Source organism: Ostrinia nubilalis, chromosome 25, assembly GCF_963855985.1.
Source record: "Ostrinia nubilalis chromosome 25, ilOstNubi1.1, whole genome shotgun sequence".
Classification (NCBI taxonomy): domain Eukaryota; kingdom Metazoa; phylum Arthropoda; class Insecta; order Lepidoptera; family Crambidae; genus Ostrinia; species Ostrinia nubilalis.
Genome location: NC_087112.1, coordinates 1,244,471 through 1,262,790, shown reverse-complemented (window position 1 = coordinate 1,262,790; position 18,320 = coordinate 1,244,471). Strand labels below are relative to the sequence as shown.

General features: G+C 37.4%; 1 protein-coding gene and 3 long non-coding RNA genes across 7 annotated transcripts in view; 1 reads left to right on the top strand and 3 right to left on the bottom strand.

Annotated features, from left to right (window-relative positions):
- The window catches only part of LOC135084299 (muscle calcium channel subunit alpha-1-like), a 30,150-nt gene extending 13,861 nt beyond the window's left edge, over positions 1-16,289 (bottom strand). The window contains exons 1-19 of one of the 2 annotated variants that reach the window (XM_063979106.1): positions 16,214-16,289; positions 13,304-13,409; positions 12,055-12,194; positions 11,616-11,722; positions 8,919-9,071; positions 8,164-8,360; positions 7,786-7,889; positions 7,507-7,685; positions 7,307-7,410; positions 7,110-7,225; positions 6,933-7,035; positions 6,413-6,564; positions 3,186-3,396; positions 2,908-3,028; positions 2,699-2,784; positions 2,479-2,582; positions 2,224-2,396; positions 1,242-1,374; positions 360-495 (exon numbers count right to left, since the gene is read on the bottom strand). In XM_063979106.1, coding sequence (XP_063835176.1) covers positions 360-495; positions 1,242-1,374; positions 2,224-2,396; positions 2,479-2,582; positions 2,699-2,784; positions 2,908-3,028; positions 3,186-3,396; positions 6,413-6,564; positions 6,933-7,035; positions 7,110-7,225; positions 7,307-7,410; positions 7,507-7,685; positions 7,786-7,889; positions 8,164-8,360; positions 8,919-9,071; positions 11,616-11,722; positions 12,055-12,194; positions 13,304-13,396 — 2,412 coding nt within the window. In that variant the 5' untranslated portion in view covers positions 13,397-13,409; positions 16,214-16,289. Of the gene's footprint in view, positions 1-359; positions 496-1,241; positions 1,375-1,786; positions 1,938-2,223; positions 2,397-2,478; positions 2,583-2,698; positions 2,785-2,907; positions 3,029-3,185; positions 3,397-6,412; positions 6,565-6,932; positions 7,036-7,109; positions 7,226-7,306; positions 7,411-7,506; positions 7,686-7,785; positions 7,890-8,163; positions 8,361-8,918; positions 9,072-11,615; positions 11,723-12,054; positions 12,195-13,303; positions 13,410-16,213 lie in introns of both variants that reach the window. The other variant, XM_063979107.1, reaches the window with a different exon arrangement.
- Positions 4,097-4,689, top strand: LOC135084276 (uncharacterized). The gene is made up of 2 exons (XR_010259801.1): positions 4,097-4,140; positions 4,456-4,689. It is a non-coding gene; the product is annotated as an uncharacterized LOC135084276 (long non-coding RNA).
- On the bottom strand, positions 4,909-6,159 carry LOC135084193 (uncharacterized). Of its 2 annotated transcripts, none has more exons than XR_010259785.1 (4): positions 5,758-6,159; positions 5,458-5,595; positions 5,107-5,271; positions 4,909-5,028 (listed from the first exon to the last, which is right to left on the bottom strand). It is a non-coding gene; the product is annotated as an uncharacterized LOC135084193 (long non-coding RNA). The 2 variants fall into 2 exon arrangements; XR_010259784.1 differs by having other exon boundaries at positions 5,471-5,595; positions 5,758-6,154.
- An 81-nt stretch (positions 16,290-16,370) lies between the features above and the next one.
- LOC135084301 (uncharacterized) overlaps positions 16,371-18,320 on the bottom strand; it is a 56,346-nt gene continuing 54,396 nt past the window's right edge. For both annotated transcript variants that reach the window (XR_010259810.1, XR_010259811.1), the window contains exon 3: positions 16,371-16,452. This is a non-coding gene — a long non-coding RNA (uncharacterized LOC135084301). The remainder of the gene's footprint in view (positions 16,453-18,320) is intronic.

The window sequence follows — 18,320 nt, the reverse complement described above, 5'->3', positions numbered from 1 at the left end:
TAACCTGATGTTGACAAAAAAGTGACAGCGTGAAGCAATTTGTAATTTAAATCAGGAAATCAGCCCCCCTAGACAAAACGCACTTTTTGATCGAATCGAAAATCGAATCCGTCAAATTCCATACAAAAAAGGGGCTTTTCGACCACTTTTCGACTGGTTTGCGATTATAATGGCACTTTGTCTAGACCCACAGCTCTACTTTCAATGTGAGCTAGGATTTTGAATTCCTAAATTATGTTAATCTGAATTATGTTCATTAGGAAAATCATAAAAGATATAAGACTGAAAATTGACACAAATTCAGGAAATAAGCACAACTTTTAACTTTCATTACGTAATTTAGGTAAGAGAATAATTACCCAATTCCTAAACCCCTTTTGTGCTGCATCAAGTGGATCCTCAGCCGCCAACATGGCCGACGACAGCATGATGCAGACCAGGATGATGTTCCCGAAGGTGGAAGATGCCGACATCTTGTAGCAGTACACGCGGAACCTGGTGTTGAAGTCCAGGTTCATTGAGAGAATAAAATACCTCATGGTCATCGTCATATTTACAATAATTACAGTTCCCACTTAAATTGAATGAGGTAATTTATACAAACTTATCACAAACATGCTCACAGATATTAAATTTTATCGTATTTATAGGAATTTTATAATTATATTCAAATACATCAATAATCATAAAGGTTTACACACGACACTTAAAGCTTCACAACATTTATTAAACATAATTACGTATTTTTATTACAATATTAAAAGGGTTTGAGAAATTTTACAAAGGTATAAAGCAGGTATTACATATTGCTGCTAGTAAAATAAATCAGAAAAAGCACATGCAAATAAAAACACATCGATTATTCAAAATACACCAGAACAAACAGCTGTTATGAATAATAGTTCATGCAATCATGCGCGATGTGCCTAATGTTTGCAGGAAGGACCCACTATGCTAAGTCTAGGATCATCTAAAGATTCAAGTCCATGCTTGGAGACTAATAGACCTAAACTCTAATGGGATAGTAGTACCCAGTTTCCTCATTGTTTGAAATTTTGTTCCAGGTAAAACCATAAGTCACAACACTCGTGCATTTAGACAATGATAAATGTCACGACAATGATCCAGACAGGACAGTCACAGGGATGAGTGATATGAAAGGCTCAGGGCTCGACGACACAATGCCAATCGTTCGTACAATGAGATACGGGTACCACAACGGCGGATTGTTCACCAATCACCTGTTTGTTGGTGAGAATACGAAGAAACTACTAGCGTTCGGTATAGGCGGCGTCTGATTGGGCATATTCAGTTCGGACACGCGCCGCGGCCGGGCGGTTACCAGTGTGCCCTCCTCTTCAGACTGGCCGCCATCTTTGTGAGATAGAAAATGACGACAGTGTTTTTGAACTAGAACTCTTTAATCATTAATACTACACTATAATTAATCGCTATCGGATCCATGCTGAGCCTCCTGTGAATGCTTAAGTACCTCAAAATCCTACACTTAGAAAAAAACTTTAATAATAATAATAAATGTATAAAGGCAAACATAAATAAAGTGAGATTAGCTAATATGTGAGAAGAATAAATAAAATTAATTACATAATCCGAAAATATTAAGTTCGAGAAAGATGAAAGGCGTAAAATAGATAAGAAGTTTGCCTTTGATTGATTCAGTGTCAATAAACCAATCAAAGGCAAGGTCTAAATTAAAAAACTTTACGGAAAATAACATCTAATCAATTCAGTAAGCTCAAATGTCCGCCGGTGCCAGCTCCCTAACCTGTTCGTTTTGGAAAATATGAAGAATGACGATGCCTCAGGGATGGGTTTCTTTGTGTCGTGAATATCGACCTCCGACAGGCGCCGCGGCCGAGCCGACGACGTCGTCGGCTTTCGTTTCAGACGCGGCTCTTCATCCATGTCTGTGTTCACTATGTTCATAAGGTTAGCCATCACCGCCACAAACGTATCATCAATATTGATATGACCAATTCCAATAGGCTTTGCTTAAACACTACTCATTTCACTCACTGTTCATTTATCACTGCAATCTTTGTTTTATATTAAAATCTAAATTAATTACAGATATAGTTTCACAAACATTGATTTTCTCTAACAAATATTTGCATTGGTCACATACAAAATTTATCACACCAATCCCTTTTCGTAGGAGAATTTTGGGATCATTAACTATGTCTAAAATTTCATCATACATACCAATGTGATTTCTTTGATGGCTCTCCATCATCTCTTGGTCTTCACCTCTCTCCTGTTCCTCCTCTATTCTATCGATACCGTTTTCTTCTTCGCCCATCTCCATTTCTCCTTCGCCATCTATTTCCTCTTGATGCTCCCCTTCTGAGCCTGTTTCTTCGTATTCTCTTTCGGAGCTAAATCATCAAGAGTTAAAAGTTTTCAATGTATCTTAATTAGCGATATATTTAATTTACTTAAAGGATAAAAAACTCTTACTTATCTGTAGTATACGCATCATCATCATGTATGTACTCGTCATCAGTATCTATATGCACACCCTCAGGTTCTACCACGCTGCCTCCTTCTTTTTCTTCCGCAGCCTGAACAAGTAGATGTAATTTAGGAATCAAAACTTATCCTTAAGTATTTTGTTGGAGTGCCACAGGGTAGCACTTTTGAACCATCAAATATCTAACAAGATGATATTGAAACTTACTCCTTCTTCCTTTTCGATGTTGGTCAAAGATTCGGCATCGGCCAAGTTATCTACAGCGATAGCCAAGAACACGTTCAGTAGAATATCTGTACAAAACAGAGTCAAGGAAATCACATTTTTTTTCTAAACATAAATTAATGAACCTTTTTTTTAACAAATTAGGACTTAGCTAGACTTGTGAATACCAAAAGTGGTAATGTAAAGGATACAGTTGCCGCAAATGAAGAGGATGATGAAGTATATGCAGGCCAGGATGCCGAAGGAGCCAACTCCACCGTACGCCTTGATGCCCTCGTACATTACAGCATTCCAGTCTTCACCTGTCAAGATCTGGAATACGATACATGAAGATATTTTATTAGATAATAAACAATTTAAAAAAATGCTTATAAATCTAGCATTCATCACCAACGAGATCCCATCATCAGGCCAGAGGATGGTGAAATGTCGAAAAAGGGAAATATCAACACATGTCAATATTAGTTACCTGAAAAACAGTCAGCAATGCCTGCCAGAAGCAGTCGAAGTTGTGCCTGTCCTTTTCTTCCACAGGGTCGTAGTTGAACTTGCCCCCGAAGACCTGCATGCCTAGCAGCGCGAAGATCATGATGAAGAGGAAGAGAAGCAGCAGCAGGGACGCGATGGACTGGATGGAGTTGAGCAGAGACGCCACCAGGTTGGAGAGAGAGCGCCAGTATCTGGAGAAAGACGACCAGCATGTCGATTCTATAAAATTCTAACAAAAACTCCCTTCACCCAACGATTTCCAGAGTCCCTTCACATAAGTTACAAAATGACCTTGATTCGGCATTCTGTAAACATTTCTCAGCGCGAGTGAAGAGAAGTGAACAGTGAGGCGGCCTAGGGATTGACATACGCAACAAAAATGTTAGTCGAGTTTTTCGATTCAAGTTTTTTATTTAAAATATTGGGATTTTGGCACAAAACTTGAAGTCATTATTTATTTCTTTAACTTAAATGTCATAATCTGAACAAATTAAGGCAGATTTTACGTTAAAAACTAGAAATCTCTAATTCATAGCATATACATAATCTGTGCTCTTACAAACGAAACAAAATGTCAATTTTACTTGTTGATTGTTTACGTTTGATGATAATGATGTTTGAGATTGAGAAAATTATTAAAGTAAGTATACATTTGTGTTTGTGAAAGTTTTATACGATATTTTTAAGTTACTTAAGTAATAATCTAATTAATTTAAAATGTTTCAGTCAAATGAGACACGATCCTCTCACCCATCGTCATTCAGTTCAAGTTGAAACTGTTCGAATTTATGTTCAAAAAAAGAAACCATGGCTTAGCAAAGGGTTTCTTGAGATACACACCATTGAAGCCATTATTATACAGAATAAAAATACCACATAACGAGGTTGGCAGCGCTAAACACTATAAACATTACAAACAATGAACAAAAGCCAAGGTTAGTATCCGCTTATCAACATGGTTGACCTACTTAACATTCTTTAAAAGCAAACCACAAGATGTGCAACGAATGTTGGTTTTTTAAGTGTGCTCGTTGGATTCATTAACCCCACCGAAATCGAAATTAAAAGAGTAATGCATGATTTTGTTCTAATTTTTTCTTATATTGTCAGTCAGATATTTAATATTATTTAAAGATTGTTTCGGATATAGAAAACTTTATCTTGTATGGATGTTATGCCATCCACATACTTATGTCACAAATGCCATTAAAACTTAATACCTACATTATTTTACATACTGTCTTTTTCAGCATAACATTCCACAACTCCTCCACGTACTGTTACTCCACCGCCGTCTCAACAGCGATCGGAATACGCGACATTTACTGAGAGATTCCTGAGGGTGGTAGAACAGCAGGACTTGCAGACATTGTGTGGAACGCAAAGCGGAAAGAGAAGAGACACTGACTGAAGCCCTGAATGAACTGGGAAAAGGATTGGAAGCTTTAGCAGAAGCTAATAAATGGATTAAAGATAAAATATTACTACAGCTTTATTTGTTTAATTTCTTTACTACATATTTCTATTACTGTGCCCCTCAGAAAGTAATGATAAATTAGAGGTAGTCTTAATAATTATTTTAAATACGAAATACATTTATACATAGGTATATTTTATTATTCAAAATAATTAAGATAAATCAAAAATTTTAATGAAAGTTTGTACATATCCACACTTATTATTCTTTTAGGTACACACATGGAGATGTAAAATGTTTGATTTATAGTTTGCAGAATATGAGTGCTTCTGGGCTTCTGGGGAATTATCTTCGGTACCACTCACTGGTGTCATTAGGCAGGCGCATGGAGCATATCCTAAATCACCTAAAAAAAAGAACACAAGCATCAATCACACATTACAAAAATTAAAATTGCCTCACATCCTAAGTAGTAGTGACTCACCAAGCAAAACCACTTCATCACCAGCCTTTGTACATCTCTTAAGTGGTTTTTTTACTATAGGTAGGTAGATACAGTGATTAAAAATAAATCAGACTTGCATAGCACCACCATTCCACCATATTAAGTTGGATCCGCATTTGACTTATTTAGATCTTTATCTGTTATCTGAAAAAAGAAATAATATTAGAAGACACATTCTTCGAGTGGCGAGGTTACTTAAGGGTGATCAAAGAACAGGAAAAAGACCTGCTCTATCACACAAGGACATAAGTTATTTATTGTATTAAATATAAGCTTAAGGACTAAATTTCCTTGCTAATGTAACAATATTTATTATGTAAAAATTGATACCCAATTTACCTACCAATTGCACTTTCTTGCATGGTAACCTTTGCGACAGTAAAAACGTTATCGTTCTCTGCTGGTAAATTTATTAATTACTTTACAGTTTACTGCCTTTAGCCAAAAATGACAAGGTGCATAATATCTCTGAAACAAATCATTAAATTTATATAATAGGACGAAGTATGTAATAAAATACAGACTCTAGCTACTGTACTGTATGAAGATCCATGTATTCATTGTTTGAAATCTATTTTAAACTGTGTAATAATATCAATGTAATAAAAAAATAACTTTACATAAGCTTACCTTTACTCGAGTTGAAATCCATTTGCCTTTAATAAAAACATTCGTGTCCTCCATAATATGCATAATTTAGTTCAAATAAATATCACAAAACTTATTTTTAACACATTTGAACACTAATAAATGTAATTTTAATGCAATTTTCTAAAACTCCGTCTATTCTCGCTCACAAAATACTAACTTTTTATTTGACATTTTGGAGCGCATTCGAGTGCGAAGTGTGTTTCGGAATGAGGCTGGAATTTCCTTACAGAATGCCACTCAAAACGTCATCCCATACAAAATCTCACGATCAATTAGTTCAACCCGCTGCCGCGCCGACAAGCGTAGCGCTAGAGTAAATTCGTGCCGACGATCGAGTTTATAGAATGCAAATCTAAAAACTCATCGCGGATTTAGTTGCGATGTCTAGGTGAAGGTTTTATAGAATCGCACTGCAGTGAATAAAATGATTCAATTCAATGATTAGCTCGAATCGACAGTTCGACACTGAGGGACTGTTGGGCTACTGTCCATTATTTACCATTTACTTCTAAGAACTAAATTAATATTATTATTTTGGAACAAAGTATGACATAATAGGATAATCTAGCTCTAATACCCTTTAAACTTTTGTTAGATAACATTAAGTTAGGTGATGGTGAAAGAACCATCTTACCTGGTGACCTTAAATACTCTTAGAAGCCTGACGCATCTCAACACAGAGATGCCGAGCGGCGGCATCACCTCGGTCTTCGTCAGCACCATCTCGCTGATGGAGCCGATCACGACGAAGCAGTCGAACCGGTTGAACAACGATACGAAGTAGCCCTGAAAGGTTATTCAAGTATAATTGGGGCACAATGAAAACCAGGACCTTCTGAAAACAAAACAGAAGAAAGAAGAGAAATAGTGGATCGTAACCGTCCGTATCACCTCGAGGCGGTCAGTAATCTTTGTATGAAGCTCCTTACTGCAATGTGCACTTATCCACACCGAAACGTAAACGCCTCGCCTCGCGGTTGCAGTTCGCGAAAGGCGATACGGTTTTGATCCCTTTTCGAGTTGATAAGTCTATTATGACTTTTGGAGTGGTACTAGGTACTTAGTCCACTATTTCTCTTCCTTCTTATTTTCTTCTTCTACTTTTTATAAATTTGGATGGATCATTTAAGATTGATAACTAATAATAATATTACCTGTAATCCTAAACTGTACATTTTTACAAGCATTTCTAAAGTAAAAAGTGCTACGAAGAACGCGTTGCCGTACTCTTGAAACAGATCCAGCCATTCTGGTTGCCTGAAAACGAAATATTATCATCTTAATATCCCTTGTCAAGGTTTGAAAACCATCTCATTTTAATGATTACTTACTTATAATGTTCACTGGCTAAGACCACTGTGTTCATGAATACTAGCACTATGATGAGCCAGTAGAATGTTTGTGATTTCACGGCTCTTCTACATGCTCTTTTCATTCTACGGTTTACCTGGACAACAAAAGAAGATAAGTAGTTATAAAAGTCCACGTTGCCTCTCACTACACTGCTTCATGAAGTAGAGTTACTTACTTTATCAAAATCTTTTTTCCATAGTTTCGTTATGGATACTTTCTGCTGCTCATTAGTTTCAATACCTAAATGATCTGTGGAGTCGTGTTCATTTAGCGCTGGTCCTGAAAGTACAAAATCGTTTATTTTTTGGCCCTTTTTATTGGCATTGTTTCGGAAATTTTTGGAAAAATACAAAGGAATGTAATGTAAATACACACCTATTCCATAATCTCTTTTCTGATCCACCACGTCGTGTTGATCTGCCAAAGGTTCTAAATACTCTGCCTGTGTAATCCAGTCAAGATAGCCTTTCAGATCTTCTTCTAATTGCTGCTTTTCTCTTAACTTCTGAAAGTCCCCTCTGTTTTTTGCTTTTTCTCTTTCTTTGGAGAACTCTCTAAAATGGAATGAAAAGTTAGAAGGTAATTTACTATTGCAAGGTCTACCGTTATACTCTAGTCTAGGATATACCTACTTGTAAGAGATATACAACTTACCCAGATAACACACCGAGAATTAGGTTCATAACAAAAAAAGCTCCCAAAATGACCATCGACACGAAGTATATCCACTCCCAGCTGTTTCCCATCGCATCTTGTATCTGAAAGGCAACATAGCAATTTGTTATTTTCCCTGTATCTTTATTTACCACTATGTTGTAGTTGCTCTACTTCCTAATGCCATAATTGAAACTGAAAGACTGCCTTGATATAAAAATAGCAGTTAATGAATGTTATCCTGAATTGGTGATGGGATAACCTAAAGTTGCAACGTGTTCTCCTTGAACAGAGACTATGTTAATATAATAATTAGAATTACAAGCAACTAAAAAGAATATTTTATATTTCAACATTATAGATAAAGAAGACCCTCACATGGTACATAACATCAGTCCAGCCTTCAAGCGTGATGCACTGGAAGACGGTAAGCATGGAGAGGCCGAAGTTATCAAAGTTGGTGATCCCAAAGTTGGGCCCGATCCAGCCCTCGCGACACTCCATGTCCTCGCCGATGGTGGAGCAGTTGAACCCGTTGTCCAAGTCGCAAGGGTGAGGCGTATCCATGATTTGGTCTGGAGCAGAATTTTGGTTTGGAAGATAAAAGATGAAACATTGAGGTTGTTGTCATACTCATAAAAGTTCTTGTATTTCAAACACGGCAGTTAATACAAGAAAGATAGAAGTTCGCATAAAATTACTATTTGTATATTTTTAAAATTAATTACTTCATCACATCGTCAATTATTTTATAGAGTACAATTTTTGACCAGCAAAAATGAACTGAGAAATCGACCTCTTTTTGTGATCTGTGGGCTGATTGTGAGTTTATATCAAACGTCCTCAGTAGTGAGCGCGTTAAAAAAATTTATGAAAATTGTAGTTCTTGAACATTTCCGCTAGGGGCGCTGTACAATCCGTCATACATTTAATGTCATTTTTTACGCGCTCATTAGTGAGCACATGATGTAAACTCACACTAGGCCCTGACGACTACAAACCTTACTTAGCTATAAATATCTAAGTTGATAAGGAAAGAGAGAAGAAATATTATTAATGAGACATCATAAGGGAAAGAAAAACGATAAACTTAAAATAACTAATTCTGAACTGAGCATTAAAGGTAGACAAACCTGTGAACCTATTGTAACAGCTCTTGTGCATCTTCCCCGAGAACAGTTCCAAGCCGATGATGGCGTAGATGATGATGACGAATATGACCAGCAGAGCGATGTGCAGCAACGGCACCATGGCTTTCAGGATGGAGTTCAACACGATCTGTAGACCTGCATTAGAAAATCATGATGGTGTTTTTGATTTAAGCTAGGGTCACTGGAAATACATATCTGAAAGGCTAAACAAAATAGGCAAAAGGTTAATTTTCTATCAGGACACTCATCGCTTTCAAGATAACAATAGGTACGTCTCTGCTACGCTTGTTGCTCTGAAGGGTTATACATAGGTATAGGTCTACCAGAATCTCATGGCAAACAAAAATATTGGAAAAGTGTGTTTTTCATATGGCAATTGTCTATGGTTTAATTGTCACCTGTCAAAGAAAATTATGAAATCTGTCAGCCGCTGCAAAAATTTTGTAATCTCTTCTTGATTATTTGTTATTTTTGTGAAAAATTCGAAAAAGCTCAATCAAGTCTTATTGTTTTCAATGTGAATTGTAAAATAAGGCATAATTCAAAGTCAATCTTTGATTCTAAAGCGCGTCGTCGAATTGACAGTAAGTTGGACTGAAATGTTTTGATACTTAGTTTATTACCCAACTGCGTCAGAAGGAGGGTTATGTTTTTTTATATTATTCTTACTTAATAGCTGCTTTATCGGGGTTTTCAGGTATCTCACAAATTGGTGCAGAGGAATGGTCAAAATGTTATGATAACCATGTAAAGAAAATTGAATAAGATTTCATCAAGCAAGATTGAATAATGGAGAAGTTTCATTTTTTTTCTTTTAAATAAACTTGAAATAAAAATAAGTAAAACTAATAATAATTGTGAAAGAATCATGAAAATATCTCTACAAATAAAGAAGTTGCGCAAACAGGGCCCTAAAGTTGCGCATAACTATTCACGCCATTTTGATCGGTGTATTCACGACAGTCATTCGGAGTACAAAGTACAAACAGTAAATCACCCCTGCCTGATGCAGTGCTGTTGACAGATCCATTTTTTTTAAATCTAGCAGTTTTTAATTTTTCAGCTAGGGTCACTCAAGATTCTTTCTCAGTAAAATTTTGTAACCTTTTTTTTTAATATCCCAGACCTGGCCATATACAAAAAGAACGACACCGCCTATGTTTGTAATTTAAATAATTAATTTCTCAACATTTCTTGATCGATTTAAAAAAAAACTTCACCGTCTTTTTAGTTTTGGTATATATGTTACGGTCAAAGTGATAAATGTGAAAATTATGAATAATCGCCGGTTATTATGAATAATTACCGCATGATTTGGTAAATGTGATTAATATGGGGTCATTTATGTGTGTATAAAACTAAATAGGCGGCTTAGGGGTGGCCCAAGGGCCACCCCCGCCGCACCTTAACCTATTTTTCACTTTAAATCAAAACATTATGTTATAGGCATCATGGAAAAGTAATATTATGCAATAAACATTCCAAACTTATTATGCCAAATTATATTGATATATGATATCAAAACGTTCAAAAGTTTGGCTGTACACGAGCACGTACACAAGATGTTGTTCTCTTTTATGAAATTTGTTAGTACTAAGGTTGAATTATTAAATAATCACTGTTAAATGTGATTAATTTATCACTTTTACCGCAACTGTCGGTAATTATTCATAATAACCGGTTATTATTAATAATTTTCAATTTATCACATTAACCGTAACATATATTTTAATCCCATTCAGAGAAATATAATGTTTTTATTTTAACATCAGGAAACTTCTCCATTGAAATGCTGGAAGAGCAATTTATTTACAATAGGTACCTCTTTATCTTGATCATCTATTGAAGAGCAAGAAATGCAAGTGGAGTTCTTACAATCGTTTTCTAGTTCTGAATGAAGTGATAAGATAAAAGTATGATGCATAATAAAATTATTTACTTAAAGTAATATACGATTTATTTATTTCTCAAGACATTTTCTTATGTTAAAAACCCGATGTATAACAACATTCTTCATACACATACCTACCTAAAATGTATATTCGTACTTCATGTTCATTAATATTAAAGTCATAAAAGTAAAAAATTAAACAGTATCAAGATCGTTTATTCCAATTTCCCCAGTATTGCTCTCAACAAAGTTTATTTTCCCTATTTGCCATGAGATTCTGGTACACCTATACAGTGTGGAATTTTGTAATGCCACCTGAAGGGAAAGTTCAAAGTACCCTTAATACTGTAAATAGAAAACTCAAACAAAACATTCCTTCATTTTTGAAAAGAAAAAGAACAGTATTCAAAGATTTCCGAATTTTTATCGATAATTCACCACCATAGCATAACATTTTTTGGAAATAATTAAAATAATTTAAAATTACATGGTTTTCCTTTCATTTAATTTATTAAGTTTGTTAGAGAGATTTCGTCCTTACACTTAACCCTAATGACCGATGCAATAAAAATACAGGGTGTAATTTTTAACAGATTTTAGTTAGTTCGATTCCCGAGTGTGGCAAACAAATTTTTGGAAATCTTTGAATGCAGTTCTATTTCTTTTCGAAAATAAAGGAATGTTTTCTTTGAGTAAAATTTTCTATCTACAATATTAAGAGCACTTTTCCTCCAGGTGGCATTTCAAAATTCCACCTTGTAGGTAAATCGTGAAGGCTTCATACTCACTGGGCACTCCGGAGACAAGCCGCAAGGGCCTGAGGACTCTGAACGCTCGCAGGGCTTTCACGTCGAAGGCGTCCTTGAATATGCTCGACAACACTGTGCTCACCATACTGCGAAATGGGGAAATAATAGGTACGCTTTATCAAAAAGCTGAGTGAACACTTCATGGAACAGAATTTTGGACTTCTAAACAAAACGGTACGTTCAGAATACGAAAATAACATGAACCTTAACTAATTTCAGAAAATTGGTACAGCATAATATCCTAAGATCGTGTAAGTTGGAAAACAAATACTTAATTAAGATTTTAAGGAACCGTCTCTCGAATGTAACTGAAAGGAGTAACTTAGATTATCAGTCCCCGTGGAAAATGGAACTGCCTACTGAAACTGGTACTTTCATCAACCTGTAAATAATCATTGGAGCTCTTTCGAAGACTTACCCAATGACCACTATGGTGAAGTCGAGCAAGTTCCAGCCGTTCCGCAGGTACGAGCCCTGGTGCATGATGAAGCCGTACGCGATGATCTTCATCACGCACTCCCCCGTGAATATCACTAGGAACACGTATTCTATCTTTTCCTAGAAAGAAAATTAGAGAAAGTTCATTATAAATTCCTATTGCATCGGTATTGATTGACTTTTTTTTATTTATTTTTATCCACAACGAGGAAGCTCTTGGTCTGTATCTCACCTGATGGTAAGTGATGATCAGGCCGAAGGTGGAAGCGAGCCTCACCCGGAATCCTCAACCACAGAGGAACTGGCTATCTTACCTCTAGTTCAGTATAAAGTCCAATTGCATCGGTATAATTGACTAAGGTGTAGCATTGCAGTTTTGAACATTATATCTGGAGAAAAGCCTAATTTTTATTTTTACTTCATTTGGAGTTTCATTTATTTTTAGATTTACCTACATCAGTGATTTTCAACCTGTGGGTCGCGACCCCCTGGAGGGTCGCGAAGCCTCTATAGGGGGGTCGCGAGAGGTCGTAAAAACTACCTAAGTAAAAAAACCATTAGTTATAAGGACAAAATCCGAAATCTAACTATGCAAATGCATTAAAATGTTGTATGGATTGAAGCTCAGATTATAGAAAGGGATCCCTTCTATGATCTGAGGATTGAAGTATTCGGTCCCTACAAACATCTTTTTAACATGATAAAATGCATGAAAAAAAACGAACTGTCGGGGGGGTCGCCAAATATTTTTAGGGGGGTCGTGTCAAGAAAAAGGTTGAAAAACACTGACCTACATCTTTCTTAGAAGAAGAAAACCTATCTCTTTGATATAAATTAATTTAAAACTTCTGTAATCAAATGTAGGTAGTAGGTATGAAGAACACGAGGAACATTCCTATTCTTCCCGTGGATGTCATTAAAGGCAACTAAGGGATATTAATATGCTGGTAGAGAATGACGTATGGCATTAAGCTCGCCTTTTTGTACGGAACATTGTTGTGTGTGCAATAAAGTCTTTAAATTAAATTAAATTAAATCTCAGGCCTCCTCAACCCACCTGACCAGCGCTACAGCGTGGAGAGTGTCTGAATCCTCCATTAGCCTCTGGTAACTCACTCTCACTCACGTCACGTTACTTGTAGTGGAGACTATTTAGACATTATTGTAATGATGTTGATGATAATAGTAATGATGATGATGATGATGGTGAATCAGAAGCTGCTACTTACGAGGACAGAGTTGGTGTAGTTGGAGTCGCTGGCCGGGTAGGGCGTGTAGACCGCCAGCGCGATGCAGTTCGCGAAGATCGTTGTCAGGATCATCCACTCGAACGGTCTGGTGTTGAGTCAAGGATCTTAAAGGTTCTTTACTTGTTTTATTTTATTTTTATTTTTCTTTACTCAGAAAACCATAGATTGGAAGATTTACTTGGAAGATTCAAGTCAGTTGGGAACCAAAAATACCTCTGCCCTTACCACTGAGTCACCGTACCGAGACGTGAATTATCCGGGATAGTTATTAAAGTATTTTTTATGTGTGCTAGGGTCTATTTTGTGCTTCAATGGAGACTAAATGACCTGATGATGATGATGATGAAGAACTTTATACCTGACAGAAACAATGTAAAAGCTGAATCATGTTTAAATCAGCGAAACATTTAATTTTAATAAGGCATTTGGTTTAAAACTTGTAGATTTATGCGCCATGCCATAATACATCATCCTAACATCGTCCGTTCATTCGTTTTATTTTAACGTTTCCTAGTAAATCGTCATCTCGTTTTAATCTTTTATTTTTCTGCTAATTTACGAATCAATTAAAAAGAAAGCCAGACAATTAGTGCCAGTGTTAAAAGATCGCATAAATCACAGAATACGCCTACGACTCAGAAACGATTTGTTTGCTTACATGAAAATATTTCGCGAAAAAAAGTTCGCAGAAACGGACATGACATCCGCGGATGCCATCCATTCATTGGCAGCTAGGGTTGCCGCCTGTCCGGATATGTCCGGATAATCAGACACTGTTCTGGGTTTTCTTTTTACTGAGTTTTTTTTTAACATAAATTAAGCAGGTATGATAATTAGAATTTGGATGCGATCTATTTATTCACGGCTAGGGTTGCCGCCTGTCCGAGTCTGTCCGGATTTTCCGACACTTGTCCGGGTTTACATTACTGATGTTTTTTTTTTATGATTTAAGTAGCATTGGGATGTTTTGATTGAAATATGCAAAACGTGTAGAATTAAGTCAGATTGCCGGCTTTTTGATTGAACTTTCCATGTTTTCAAATGGATCCCTGTTCACAATACTGGATGATTGCCAATTCCGAGATACGCGTCAGGGGACCCAACACTTTCGCCTTTCGTTTTTGCTAGAAACTTTAAATGTCACGTGACCTCTTTTAGGGCGGTGAAAAACTAGACCTTAGGAAAACAGAATAGATTCGTAAATTTTTAGTGCCTCGAGAAAATGTGTTGGACCTACTTTTTTATGAAAATAACACAGTATACTGGTAGATAGATACCTACTTGTAACGTTTGTAGTTCCAAAAGTTCTTTCTTAGAAGAATTGAGGAAATCATCTACTGAAAGGGGCAATGCTGTGTTAGCAGAATATCAATCGTTTTAATATCTCAGTGTTTTAAAGAGTTGCAAAATAGTTTTGCGAACTTTTTAATCACACAAGTTTTTTTTATCGCGGAATGTATTTTTTGCCTAAATGCCCGATGATTGACTGAGAAAAATAATTAAATACACGATTACCTACGTAAAACCTGTCAATAATTGACGTTACACGATCAAAATGTTTATATTGTGCCGCATAAAAATCTCAACCAGGCAGGGCAAAAATAAATTCGCTGATCAATATATTAAATTGATAAGCCAAGCGTGATTTGAATTTCTTGAATTTGGTTCAGTAAGATTATTTTGAACTTTGACGAATGGTATTTTATTTATAAGATGAATTTTCCCATCCTTACTGTATGAAAAATATACTTGGCGGAAATGATGCGTGTGGATTCTCTCCCAGTCAACCTTAGGCGAGGCAGAAGGTTAGAGTGGTGAATTTAAATTACAAATACTGACATTTAAACAAAATTTATTTAGGTATACAAATAAGTCCCTACAACACGTAACAAACAAAACAAGCAGAAAAAACCTTAAAAATGTTATGAATCAAAACGATAAAAGCTTTGACACACGGCAGGCAAGAACGCGTCGTGCTCACTAACAATTTTATGTAAACTTCTGAGCGGACAAGTCACTATTTAACCGACTTCAAAAAAAGTAGGAGGTTCTCAATTAGACTGTATGTTTCTTCAGCAAAAACTTGAGATTGAGAACTTTAGAACGAAAAAATATTGCGAGTACACCGACATTCACCTGCGGAACCCTACTGGAGCTAGCAAACGGATTTGTTGGCCGTAATCCAACAGGATCGCAACCACATCTCCTCGTGCTACCACATGAAAGCTATCGGCTGATCGACTGCTACGTTTATGGTTATTTTTATTTCAATTACAAATTAAACATTATTGTTTACTCCAGGTAACTAAGTAATCTATGCTCCAGGTGAGACTTGAACCTATGACCTTAAACTTGCCGGGCGACTGCCCTGACCATGAAGCTAATGAGAAGTAATTGGTAAACCTAAAAAGCCAGCGTTTATGATGCCTTTGTTCCTAAAGATTAAAATTGGAGGTCCAAGTTGAATGCGCAGGTACAGCAAAAGATTGTCCAACAATATGATGCTTGCAGACCAAAATTTTTTTGTATGCATAACAAGGCAGGTATTTGACCACAATCGCACCTAGTGTTAAGTGGGATACAGTCTAGGATGGTACATCTCTGCCCTGTTAGTGCCTATAACCCTGTCTGATTCCACCTGATTTAAGCCAATCGGGCTTAGATAATATTATTATTTTAACTAACGTTGTTTCAGCCAAATGACGTCCACTGCTGGACAAAGGCCTCCTCCAAGGTTTTCCACAATGCACGGTCCTGCGTTGCCCGCATCCAGGCTCTTCCCGCGACCTTTACGAGATCGTCGGTCCACCTAGTAGGAGGCCTGCCCACGCTACGTCTTCCAGCTGTATAAGACAAACAAAACAAGGATCTGTATTTTGAAAAGGATACTTCCACTCCACGATATCGATGCACACTTTCCTCAGCGGATTCTTCAACGTCAAACAGAAGATCGCTCTTTTCGGTCGCTCCTGCTGGACTTTAGGGCCCCGCCGCGGGGGCTTCCGGGGCGCCGGGGGCACCGGGATCAGGGGCCCCGTGCCGTCGGCCCCCGTGGGGGTCTCGGCCGGCCCCACCGGCGCGGGCGGCGTCGGTTCCGCGGCCGGGGTCTCCACTGCACTCATCTTGTCCTGGAATAGAGATATTAACTGCTTATTGGCATGATGATAGAGGCTAGAATTGTAAATTATCTAAACCTAGGCGCAGACCACCGGGTTGTTAATCAGTATGGAGATGTATGAAAGTGCGCACATTACACCGATTTGGTATCGGCCGATTCTTCATACAAATTAGAATCGAGCACAACTATCGACCAACAAAAAGTCGGTGGTCTGCGCCTAGTCTTAAGTATTATATGGTCCTTCTAAAAAGAGTGGGATAGTAGTATTTCAAAAAGTATTAAGTCCTAAATAAATGTGTTCATATCAGCCACAAGACGTCGTTTTAGCGCTCACCAGTTAGCGCCACTGTAGAGTACGGTCCTGTCACTTGCTAGTAGCGAAGACAGTGGCACCAACTGGTGAGCGCGAAAGTGGTAGGAGGACTATCGCATTTGCACTCATCAAGATGGCGCCACTGTAGAGTAAGGTCCTGTCAATCGCCAGGGGTGCCAACTGTTAAGTATAAAAACGATAGCCCTCATTATTTCCAATCGACCAGTTGGCTTGGTAGCGCCTTCCTGCTACCTTTATGAAGCCGTCGTTTATGTAGTGAAGCCCACACGTACCATAAAGCTCAGCGCGGGTCCCACAAGTTGGACCGACGACGTCATAAAGGTCAGGAAACTTTTTTTTATCTAAATGCTAACTAAATTACTACTAAACCTAAACTATTTAGTTTTCTTGATTACTTTCATGAGTCCTCGTTTTCCCACTTAATCATTACCTAAATCTTTTAGCAACTTTGTGCACACTAAGTCGGTTGTTGTGAACACATTGTGAGGTAGTCGGAGGAAAAGGAAGCAATATAGTGGAGGAAATAACTCTCACAATAACCTTCGAAGTACCTACTTATGAGCGCGGAGATCGTTAGAAAGATTGTAGAGCGGATTATAACCAAGATAAAAAGGCTAAAATATGACCATTAGGCCAGTAGAATTAAACACAAAAATTGATTAAATCGGAAATAATTCCTACAAAAGATTTTTTTGCTTTAATGGCTTCATTGGTTGCCCATTAAGACTCTCCTAAGTTTTCGACTTCGACGGAGTTGTGCTTAAGTGGTGGGGGCCCCCGAAAGCGGCGTTTTTTCGGTTTTCCGGTTATACCGCGTAAAGGACTTACCCTATCGAAAAACGGTCTTCATGACGGTTAAAGGGCACTTAATCCTGCATTGAATAAGACCAAATTCATATGTTTTGGACAAACCGTTCTCGCGCTAAAGTTCGGCAAAGTAGAAAATATACGTATAATTAATGACCCTCTCCACGTCCAATGGCTTGTTACCCACATGCTTCCAAGCCTTGTAAAGGGTCGCCTTAATCAGTGTAACCCTAACAAGGCTCACGAGTTTGATTCGCTTATCCTTGTTCGTCCCAGCCGTTCCTTAACTGCGGTTGCTGCACCTCTTCCTGACACTCTCCTGAACGACTCTGTGTTACCTAATGTGGCTGCCTCTCTTCCTTGTACCCTCCTGTACGATTGCATTGCTTAGCTATATGCCTGGTCCAAGGTTCGACGCCACAAAATCAACTTTGTACGCGTGAAAATAGTTTAAATACTATTTTCCGTGCTTGCAACATTTTTCTTTACTGCTTCGCCTCTATTAGTCGTAGAGTGATTGTATATATCCTATAGCCTTCCTCAATGTATGAGCTATTCAACACAAAAATAATGATTTCAATCAAACTAGTAATTCTTAAGATTAGCGCGTTCAAACAAACAAACAAAAAACTCTTCAGCGTTTTAATATGAACTTGTTGTTGTTGATTTTTGGCGTCGAACCTTAGACCAGGCATACGGCTAGGCAACGTAGTCATGCAGGAGGATACAAGGAAGAG